General features: G+C 40.1%; 1 protein-coding gene across 1 annotated transcript; it reads left to right on the top strand.

The window, feature by feature from the left end:
* Positions 1-1248: 1248 nt before the first annotated feature.
* pomt1 (protein-O-mannosyltransferase 1) lies at positions 1249-10886 on the top strand. The gene is made up of 20 exons (XM_024276131.2): positions 1249-1484; positions 2336-2450; positions 2518-2624; positions 2697-2747; positions 3251-3397; positions 3558-3666; positions 3844-3903; positions 3981-4074; positions 4214-4369; positions 5945-6075; positions 6168-6263; positions 6337-6429; positions 6600-6696; positions 7360-7452; positions 7526-7646; positions 8542-8639; positions 8728-8841; positions 9278-9404; positions 9478-9655; positions 10013-10886. Exons 2-20 carry the CDS (start codon positions 2338-2340, stop codon positions 10185-10187), a joined length of 2160 nt encoding a protein of 719 aa, XP_024131899.1. The 5' UTR covers positions 1249-1484; positions 2336-2337; the 3' UTR covers positions 10188-10886.
* Positions 10887-11373: the final 487 nt, after the last annotated feature.

Here is an 11373-nt window from a genome sequence, read left to right on the forward strand (position 1 = left end):
CCAACGTATTTGAAGACTCCATCTATGAAGGAAGTGCAGGAGTTCAGCAGGAGATTTCTCAGCTGAGACAGATCAGAGGGCTGTGCTAAGCTGCAGAGGGATGCGTGCAGGACACTTTTCCTGGTGCTCCTGGAACCTCTGGGGGTCGATGCTCATCCTTTGATTTATTGTAAAATCATACCCAGTGATCTTTTCATAATTATAGTAATGCTGTTTTTAGCCAAAATCACAAAACCTGTGCTGTTTTTTAGAACATAGTTTCGGCAGAGCAGCAGGAGTTGTGGGCGGGACCTTATTCCATCTTATCCCTCCCCATTACCGAGAGCTCAAAGCAGGGAGCTTATGATGCACACAGAATATTTTCTACATCACAAATAAGCCCTTTTTAAACCGCATTTGCCCTGATTCACAAGGTTTGAAGAAAGAAAGACTCAGAATTACAATTTTAAGCCTAATTTTATTATTATATGCTCTCCATCGTGACAAAAATCTTGTAAGAACACATTAAAAACACTTTTTCTTTTAAATAAAAGAACTACATTAAGCATCTGTTAGTGTAGGTCTGCATCCCTGATCTAACAGACTCAATCAGTTTGACTTCCACAAGACAAAAATAAAAAGAACGCATGCAAAATCAGACATATAACAAACCTTAGGAAATTTTAGGTTTGGTAACGATGATATAGGATTATATTTACATTTTTATGCAATTTTTATTACTGCTTTTATGCACTTTTATTTTGAAACATCTAAATGCTGACTTCAGAATATTAAAAATAGTTTTTGAATGTCTGCTACTATGGCTGCAAATATTACTTCAAGGTTATCAAATGGACAGGTTAATGTTACATACAAAACATGTAAAAGATTTGCTTTATTTAGAAAATTGAAGAAAGGTATATTTAATATTTGCATCAAATTCAAAATCATTCATAGTGCGATGGCTGTCAAGTACACCTGTTTTCAGAGCTGTAACATATTATATTTCAATTTCAGAACCTGGAACATAATCTTGTTCTTACGTTTTACAAATCCACAAAAAACAAAGATTTAAATAAAAAAATTACTAAAGTTGCTCAGAGATTCAGACCAGGCGTCAAATGTTACAGACAAACAGATAAACACTCGTTTATTGTGTAACTTCAAATGAGGAAAGAAATGTGATTCTAGAGAAAGCAACAACATAACACAGTTGTATCTTCCACTTTTGAGGCAGAAAACAGTAGTACTCACGGACCTCCAGAAGAGGGCGCTGTTACAAAAACATTGGAATTCATGCTGCCGGAAAAAAACAGCTAAAGAAGAAACAAAAGGGAAAAAGTGGGAGATTTTGGAACCGAGCTGCACATTGAGGACATAATAATAACATTAGATATGAATGATAATCGTCCAGCGGGGTCTGAAACCCTGAAGTTGCACACTCCGGTACAGTACGTGGCGGTAGCCTCCCGCTAAGGTAAAGCGAATCGAGAAAACAGCAGCAGGTGAGTCGTAGCATGCAGACCGACACAAGTGAACTGTTTACTTTATACTTTACTCCGTAAATGGTTTTCTGTACAAACTGTGAGCGTGCGCAGGTGTCACGCGCACAGTGATCAGTGTTACTCCTGCAGTAATGTCCAAGTTATTTCCAAATAACAGTCCTCAGGATGACTTTTTTTTTTAAATAAACCTTTATTTAAAACTTAGAAATGACACTACAGTAAGGAACATAGAACCATAAACTTTTTAATTTTTAATATAAATACCGGGTGGTGGTGGTGGTGGGGATTAAATATTAAATAAAAAAGTAAAAAATGAATAAAGATAAAAGTAAGATAAATAAACAAGTTAAAAAAAAATAAACAAATAAAGTTATGTTAATCTATAAAGCCGAGAAAGATGGTAGGTTTTAACTGCTTTTTATTGGTAATAATAGTCAGTAATTTAGGTCAAAATTTATTTAAAAAAGTTAAGTAACCACAAACAGATTAAAAAAACAGTTTTTGGCATTTTTTTCTTTAATGTTTTATTACAATGTTCCAATAAATTTTTGGTAGTTAGTCTGTTATAATATATGAATTACGAAATTCCTCAGTAATGCCTTACATCCACATGTGTATACAGCCTGCAGACATCTGAGATGAAAACATGTCTGCTGTTTACTGGTATCAGACCTAGAAAATAAATCCCATCATTTCAGCATCAGTTAGAGCAAAGTCTATGTGAATGAAAACTAAAAAAGACTCTTAATAAATAAAGTAAAAATATTGTTCAACATAGATCTGTGTTAGAGAGAGGTTTTGGTTGGATTCCATCATCTTTATTTGATCTGTTGTGGTTTCGGTCCCACCAGAAATGCTGCAGCTCCCCCTGGTGGTGACCGTTCAGGTGGACCTGGTTCTGGTTCTGATCACCTCGCTGGCCTTCCTGACTCGACTCAGCTGGCTGAGCTACCCCAACGCGGTGGTGTGAGTGTGTTTTTTCATACGTGCTGTATTAGTCTCTACCAGGTTCTGAGTGTTTCTCTCCGTGCAGGTTTGATGAAGTGTATTATGGGCAGTTCGTGTCTCTTTACGTGAAAAGGATCTTCTTCATCGATGACAGCGGGCCCCCCCTCGGACACATGATTCTGGCTCTCGGAGGTCAGTCGAGCGACATCTTTTGTGACGCTCCAGCTGGGACGTTCCTTTAGCTGCTGTGTTCTGATTTTACAGCATACCTGGGAGGATTTGACGGCAACTTTGTGTGGAACCGAATCGGAGCAGGTATCAGCCGCCATCTTCTTTAATTCAGTTTAAAGGGTCACCAAACAGGGAAGTTGGAGGCTGATTCTACCCACAGCAAAAATGTGAAAATCCAGTCAGCAGGCTGGGGCTTGGGGGCAGGACTGTTATCATTACTGGAGCTGCAGATCATGATGTGAGAAATCTGAAACTTAAATGGTTTGACCAATCCCCAAATTCAACTGTAATACCTCGATTCAACCTGTAGGGGGCAGCTCACAGACGGGTTTTGACCATATTTTCAAGAATGAAACAATTTTATCTTAATTTGTCAAAAATTTGGCAACAACCAACAGACAGCATTTTTAAAGCCATATTTTTAACAGCCAGAAAAAGCTGATTTAGGGTTTGGTTACCCTTTAAAATAGAACACAGAAGTCAAACATGAACCCCAGAGAGATCCGAGAGCTTTGATGGTTAAAAATAGTTTGAAATTCAAGTTTTTAAATGAATTTCTGACTGTGTGTGTGTGTTTTTTTGTTCAGAGTATCCCGTGGGCATGAATGTGTGGAGTTTGCGGCTCCTGCCAGCTCTGTGCGGGGCGCTCTGTGTTCCTCTGGGTTACCTGCTGGCTCTGGAGCTCAAGTTCTCTCATGTTTCGGCTCTCGGAGCTGCACTGCTGCTTCTTTTGGGTGAGACTCCGACACACCAACATTAATAAAGCTGGAGTTTGGAACGTTCTGTTTTAATTCAGAGTGTTTGCTGTACGAAGCAGCAGAACCAGTGAGGCTGTGGTTCTGGAGGACATGCAATACTTGATGCTTTTTTTGTTTCTTCTGTGTTTGGCTTCAGAAAACTCTTTGATCGTCCAGTCGCGCTTCCTGTTGCTGGAGTCGGTCCTCATCTTCTTTGTGCTGCTGGCTCTCTTTTCATACCTTCGTTTCCAGAACTCCACCAGCAGGTGAGACTCTTTGAGTTAATCACTGCCAGAGATCTGCGACTTTATTAAAAGGTGTCTTCATAAATATTTCCAACATTTGTCTGAGCCTCTCTGGTATCTGTGAACTTCAAGATGAACTCCAGCTCTGCTGCACTGACTTTCTTCACTGCAACTTCTCCTGTTTTTCCGTCTCTGCAGCTCCTGGTCCAGATACAGCTGGCTGCTCCTCTGTGGCGTCTCCTGTTCTGCGGCTGTCGGGTGAGCTCTGACCTGAGGTCTGCCGTGTGTGATTGTTGTGTAGCAGAAGCGGTTAGCTGTGTGACGTGTGTCCCCAGGGTGAAGTACATGGGGCTTTTCTCATATCTGCTGCTGCTGGGTGTGGCTTCTGTGGACACCTGGAGTCTGATTGGAGATCGAGCCGTCAGTCATGTAAGTTACACAAAAAAACCTGGTTATTGGTGATTTTGGTTTTAGCCCGTAGACATGTGTCGTTTAACTGTCTCTGGTGGTGCGTTCAGGGACCTGCATCATCACTAGTGTGTGGTCTGAATGTGTGTGTTTTGTGTAGCTGAGTGTGTGCGTGCAGTGTTTTTGCAGAGTCATGTGTCTCCTGGTTGTTCCTGCTCTGTTCTACATCTTCTGGTTCTACGTTCACCTGAGTGTCCTGAATCACAGTGGACCACATGACCAGCTGATGAGCTCCGCCTTTCAGGCCAGTCTGAAGGTAACCACACAGAAACTCCTCTTTGTAGACTTTTTTATCCATGTGTTGCACAGAAAAAAGCCCTTTCAGGTGTCAACATCCAGGTATATAAGCTTCAGCAACTGCCACAGGCTTTTCCTCGCTCTGATGAAGCAGAGAACCAGCAACCTGCTCATACACACCTAAAAAACATCTGACTTCTGGGTTTGTTGGTTACAAAAATCTCCATCTATAGAGACAACTATTCACCAAATTGTCTAAAAGGCATGATCATATCATAATCTAGAAGGTTTATGGTTGGCCCTCGTATGGACGGGGTTCTTGTGCTATATTTAGATCAAATTCGATTGATGTGTCAAATTTACCTCTTTCTCCTCTGTTTTAATGCACAACTATCCAAAAGTGTGTTCATAATAATAATACTGATATCAGTACTGTAATTAGGATTTGTGCGTGCACCTCTCATCCCAGTTGCTGGTGACCAGGGCTTGGGACAGAGCCCCATGTTGGAGACGCTGTCAGGGGAGGGGCTTCAGAGAGGAAGAGATCAATTCTGGGATATTTAGACATTTTTATTTTAATTATCGGGCATGTCCATTTAAGAAAGTGAGAAAATGTCAGATTTCACCAGATGATATTTACAATCTAAATTCAAAATGTCTGAAAAGAAAACTAAAAGACGACCCAGCATTCTAGTAACATTTAAACGCATCACCTATGGACGAATTTGGAGACGTGAAAAGAGTCTCATCCCACATTCGTGCTTAACTGAGGTTTTTTGTGTGCGTAGCAAGAGATTTGTGCGTATTTTTTAAAGATTTGCATGTGTAATTTAGTTTCAAGCTGTTGTAATTTTACTTTGTGCATGTGTAAATTGTATTTTGCATTTTTTTGAATTTTGTAATTATTGTACTTATGCACAAAATGTATTATGAGTCACAAATCAAGACTTACAGACGCACAAATCCAAAGTTAACCACAAATCAAGAATAAGTATCACGCAAAATTTGGGGTGATACTTATTTCTCTCCATACCGCTCAGACTTTAAAAAATATCAGTATTGTATCAACCTTAAAAAAAGGTTGAATTCTGGAAAATTTGCAGTGTCCAATACTCACAGCTGTTTTGGAATTGGATGCCTTCAACGCACAAATCCCGTTCAGTATAAGCACAGCTTTAGAATAAAGTCTAGAACATCTTCAACACAGGAATAAACAACCTCTGGTGAGGTTGTTGCAGGTTAGAACTCTACACTGACTTAACTGCACTCACCTTCCAAGTTAGACAGACTTAAATGTGCTTAGGGTCATTTCAACAGCAACAAAAATTGCCACTATTTTTAATACTAAGTATGAAATCTTCAAATCTGATGTTTGAAAGATGTTTTAAAACTTGATATAATTAAAGAAAGCGATAATCTTAAAAATGCATTGCAGATTTATACATCACAGTCTAAACATTTATTTTTTTTTCCTTCTTTTCACATGCACTTTAAATTGTGTTTATAATTTTTTTTATTATGTATAAATGTGAGATTAAGCTGGGCTGAAGTGACTGATTTCCTCATTAATCTGTTCATGTGTTGTGTGTGTCAGGGTGGTCTCTCTAGAATCACTAAGGGCCAGCCTTTGGAAGTAGCTTATGGCAGTCAGGTGACTTTGAGAAGCTCCGCCTCCCAGCCAGTCCCATGTTGGCTCCACTCACACAAAGCTAACTATCCAGTCAGGTGCTGTCAGCGCTCTCTGAGTTTGAAACCAATTCAAACTTTGAGGTTTAGACTTGGTGGGCCCTAAAGTCTTTTGTTGTTGTTGCGTTCAGGTATGGAAATGGGAGGGGCAGTTCTCATCAGCAACAGGTCACCTGTTATCCCTTTAAGGATGTCAACAACTGGTGGATCATCAAAGATCCCAACAGGTCGGCCTATCACCTGATCTGTGTCCTGCTGGGAAGCCGCCTCTGCCTAACTGTTGTCTCTTGTTTTTTGTAGACAAGAGTTGGTGGTGGACACACCTCCTAAACCTGTACATCACGGTGATGTCATCCAGCTAGTTCATGGAATGAGCTCCCGCTTACTCAACAGGTAAGTTCTTGTCATGGGTTTGAATGTGTCTTTACTTTTTATCGCTTTATGTAACCTGGACATAATAAAACGATATTTCAGTCAATGTTCCTTGTGCACTTGTATTTATGATTTCTTTGCTTCATTCAGAGGCAGAATGAGCTAACCCTTTGTCCTGCTGCTTGTTTCAGTCATGACGTAGCAGCTCCCATGAGCCCTCATGCTCAGGAGGTGTCCGGCTACATCGACTTCAACATCTCCATGCCAGCTCAGAACCTGTGGAGGGTGGTGAGTTCAGCTGGTTTCTAAACTAAAAGGGGGATACAGTTTAGAGCCAGATTCCAGCTCAGAAAAGAAAAACAAAGACGTTCATGGATCTATTTTTCCGCAAGTGGATGTATCAGAATGGAGCTGAGCCGGTAGCTTGTGGCCCGCCCAGCGTATTTTCTACGACACAGATACAAACTTTTTCCAAACTGCATTTTTTCATTTGCTCCTCAATCCTAACTAATTGAATTAAGACATATTCATAAATGCAATTTTAAGCTCTTTATAAATTTCCTCCATCATCAGAAAAATGCAACAAGAACATGTTAAAAACAGCAAAAACATGATATTTCATCAGTGGATCTTTAAAGCTGCAGAAATCCCTTTTTTTTCCAGACATACCATGATAGTGACAGTTTATCCCTTTATCCTATTTTTAATGTCTTTAAATGACAGTAATCGTTGCTTTTTAATTTTATTTAATTTAGTTAAGCAGCTTTAATTCGAAAAGATTTTCTGATTTGGCAGGTCTGCACATATAAAAGGGGAAACAGTACTCAAGTTTTATCAAAATGTGGTTATTTATGTATATATTTTACAGGATCAGGCAGTTTTGGACACCTTTTTTTATCTAAAACAATAAATCAATGTTTGCAAGCTTCCATTTTGTTTCTGTGAGGTTAGGATATCTCAAACAGGGAGGCGAAGTCAGAAGTGTGGAAGACGATCCTGTCTGAAGTACGATTGGTCCATGTCAACACATCTGCTGTCCTGAAGGTGCTCACAGAGACTTGTTGCACGTCAGACCCCATCCTCATGTTTCCACACTAATGTGTGTGTATGTGTGCAGATGAGTGGCATGTCTCTTCCAGAATGGGGCTTCCGTCAGCTGGAGGTGGTGGCAGAGAAAACGTTTAAAACTCACAGCAGCGGTTTGGGATGGACGGTGGAGGAACATCGATATGGAACCAGTACGACTGATCGCCTCCTTCCTCCTGTCTTTTGCTCTGTCATGTCAGAACTAGGGGTCAGAGTCAGAGTGTTGTAAAGTTGCAAGTTGTGATGGTATTATGTTGGCTTTTTAGACTATTTTGGCCAATATTTCAGCTACATGCTAGTTGTTTTGGCTAACTTAGACTTTTTTTAATTATTTTTTTAGGCTATTTTGGAATTTAGCTAATATTTCATCTGCATACTAGCTATGTTGGCTAATTTCAGCTTTATTGTTTTTAGGCTATTTTAGAGTTTAGCTAATATTTCAGCTACATGCTAGTTGTTTTTACTAACTTTGACTTCTTTTAAGTTTTTTAGGCTGTTTTGGAATTTAGCTAATATTTCAGCTACATGCTAGCTCTTTCGGCTAACTTAAGCTCTTTTTGTTTTTTATGCTCTTTTGGAGTTTAGCCAATATTTCAGCTAAATGTTAGCTATTTTGGCTAACTTAGGCTCTTTTCAGTTTTTTAGGTTAGTTTTTAATTTAGCTAATATGTCAGCCGGCTGTCAGTTTCAGCGATTTCAGCTATAAACTTCAGTGTTTTTAGCTAGCAATTTCAGAATCTTCAGCTATTGTCACTAGCATATTTAGTGGCCAAATTCAGCTTACAGCATTCAGACTAGTGTCATTGCAGGTAATGCTATATATCTAGTCTTTAGTTAGTTAAAAGCTAAGGATGGGTGTTTTACATCCCTTTGTGCATGACCCGATTAGTTGACTAATCGGAAAAAATAATCGCTGATTAGTCAAATATTAAAATAATCGTTTGTGGAATCACTAGTCAGAACAGAAGGGTGATCTCACCCAGACGACTCTCATCCCTGTGATCAGCTGCTAAAGTTATAATCTCCCATGATGCTTCATTTTCTCAGGTCAGGAGCAGAAGGACCGGGAGGTGGAGCTTCACTCCCCCACTCACATTGATGTTGACAGGAAAATTTCTTTCTGGTCAAAGTTTGTGGAGCTGCAGGTACGTTTTGAGTAGGCGTGATTGCGTCATAATAACGCTGTAGGATCGATGCTCAAACTGACAAATTCCTGCTGTGACACGATTCCAGTGGAAGATGCTGACACTGAAACAAGAGGAGTCTGAGCACAAATACAGCTCCGGCCCTGGGGAGTGGCTCACCATGAAGACGAACATTGCATACTGGCTGCACACTTCCACCAATGTAACACACACTAACACAGAGGTGTCAAACTCAATCGCACAGGGGGCCAAAATCCAAAACACACCTTAGGTCGTGGGCCTAACAGGATACACATTTATTGAACACTCTAAAACTACATTTTTAAAACTTTAAAACCGTAAGTTTTCAACATAATTATGAATAATAAAAAAGCAGGAATATTATTCTAGAATAAATCAACTTAAACCTTAAGTAACTTTTATATTTTACTCTCCATAAAAATATATTTTGTCAAAATTATACAAGTTAGAAATAAGCGTAAGATAACATCAGGCCATTAATAAAAATGAAATTATCTTGAGGGCCGGATATGATTACCCAGAGGGCCGGATCCGGCCCCCGGGCCTTGACTTTGACACGTGCTCTAACACAATAAACAGTTTGTTGTTCAGCTCAGTAAATGCTTGTCCCTCGTTAGGCTCAAATACATCTCATTGGTAACCTGGTGTCCTGGGGCGTGGCCCACCTGAGCCTGCTGGCCTATCAGCTACTGGCTGTGATCTACCTGCTGAGGAGGAGGCGGGGTTTCAAAGACATTTCTGATGGTATGTAGCAGCGAGTCTATGTCCAGGTATATCTCCTCTGAAGTGATGACATCATTGCGATGTGTGTTTTCAGGCGCGTGGGAGCAGTTTGTGCGTCTTGGCTGTGTGTGTGTCGGGAGCTGGCTGGTGAACTTTGTGCCCTTCCTGCTGATGGACAAAACTCTCTTCCTATATCACTACCTGCCCGCCCTGTGCTACCTCCACCTGCTGTGCCCCGCCCTGATGGAGCATGTGCACACTCACCTGCTCAGGTGCAGAGGCAGATTTCTAACAAACTCCTGTCGCTCTGCAGAAACTATGTCCAAGAGAACGACACAAAACTTTAGATTTTGGCTATAGACAGCATAATCATAATTACAAGATCACTGGGCACGATTTTACAATAGTTTAAAAGACAGTTATCACTCAGAAATATGAATCCCTCCAACCGCAGTCTGAATCCTGCACCACTAAAACCCAATCAAGCAGTTCAGTTCTCACCAGATCTTAGTTTTCTCTAGAAATACAAACAAACAAGTGATCTTGCTGCTCTTTTTCATTTGTGAATGTAAAAATTCATTCTGTATGTTTAATCTGTACCAAACCTGTTATTGTTTCTCCTCCTGCAGCAGCCCCACGCACCGCCGCGTACTTCATGTCTGCATATTAGGTGTTCTCCTGTACGTCTTCCTGTGCTACTGGACCTTCTGCCCTCTGACCTACGGCACCCCGGAGCTGTCAGCCAGTCAGCTACAGAGGTTAAAGTGGAGGGATAGCTGGGATATCCTGTACCGACGCCAGTGAGATACTTCAACAAAGAACCGTCAGGAGAATCTTGGGTTTTGTTGTAGGTGTAGGACCCAGATCCTGGTCTGTTTCCTGCTAGTGTGTCTGTCACGATAAGTGACTTTGCTTCTGAGCAAAGTTAGAACCCTGGACTCCTTCTTGACTGTGAGATGCAACATCGGAGCAGGTTCAAAAAGTTCTGAACTTATGGTTACTGAAGTGGATCCATGAGTTCCAGTGTTTATAACAAAGAGGCGAGTCTTGGAGTTCAGACTGGATCCTGGGCTGGTCCCACTACTGAAGGTTAAGGTTCCCAGGATGGAGTCTGAGTCAAGAGTTGTGTGCAAATGGGTGAAGCAGCATCAGGTTAGACTGAAACGGGCTCTGAAACGGCCCCAAAACAATGTGTTTTATAATAAATTAGAATTTGAATACCAGAAGTGAAAATTCAGAAAAATATCATAATTCAAGAACCTTGAATTGTTTTTATGTAGTTTGCTGGATTGAATTGTGTGTGAAATAAAAGTAAACCCTGTTTAAAACCAACCATCAGAAAGGAATAAATAATAAACAGTGCTGTTGGGCAGTGGTACTGGGTCAATCCTAAACTCAGTTTACGTTCATCTATAGCACAAAAATCTGCATTTGTCAATGTTAAGATCATTAAAACTTCAATGAAACTTTTAATAATTGTAAACCACTCTGCTTTAGAACAAAGAGACAGTAAATCATCCTGTCCAGGACACTGAAAACGGTTCTTATCCTCTTTCATCATCAACTTGCTGCAGCTGAGATACAGACACAGCCAAGAGTACTGTATACTTATCATCTTATACATATCTAAACATGGAAAAATAAACTCATATAAAAAATGCAAATACAAATTTCTCCAAAATGCCAATTAGTTTTTTTTTTTTTTTTTTGGGTTTGTTCCGTGATGGTTATTTCCTTAAATTTTACAGCAAAAAATCTCTGACAAACTGCTGTGCAGGGAGTCCTGAAAAGACTAAATGTGTCAAAGTATGTTAGAAATTATATTCCATGGTTAATTTGTGATCATGGAATCACCATTTTTTTAAAAAGATTTTACTGCTTGCATACCAATATAATGGGTTCGATGTTTTAATGCAGTGAAGTTCTACAGATTAAGGTAAGTTTTTGTTGGACCGGCAGCACTAGCCAACCTGCAAGAGGAAGGAATAGA

The sequence above is a fragment of the Oryzias melastigma genome, linkage group LG9 (genome assembly GCF_002922805.2).
Source record: "Oryzias melastigma strain HK-1 linkage group LG9, ASM292280v2, whole genome shotgun sequence".
NCBI lineage: Eukaryota > Metazoa > Chordata > Actinopteri > Beloniformes > Adrianichthyidae > Oryzias > Oryzias melastigma.

Bases quoted from the DNA above. Each gene is read 5' to 3' on its own strand.
- pomt1 (XM_024276131.2), top strand. From the start codon at position 2,338: ATGCTGCAGCTCCCCCTGGTGGTGACCGTTCAGGTGGACCTGGTTCTG. The intron at 2,748-3,250 runs GTATCAGCCGCC...TTTTTTGTTCAG, and splicing joins GTGGAACCGAATCGGAGCAG to AGTATCCCGTGGGCATGAAT. The intron at 6,430-6,599 runs GTAAGTTCTTGT...TGCTTGTTTCAG, and splicing joins AGCTCCCGCTTACTCAACAG to TCATGACGTAGCAGCTCCCA.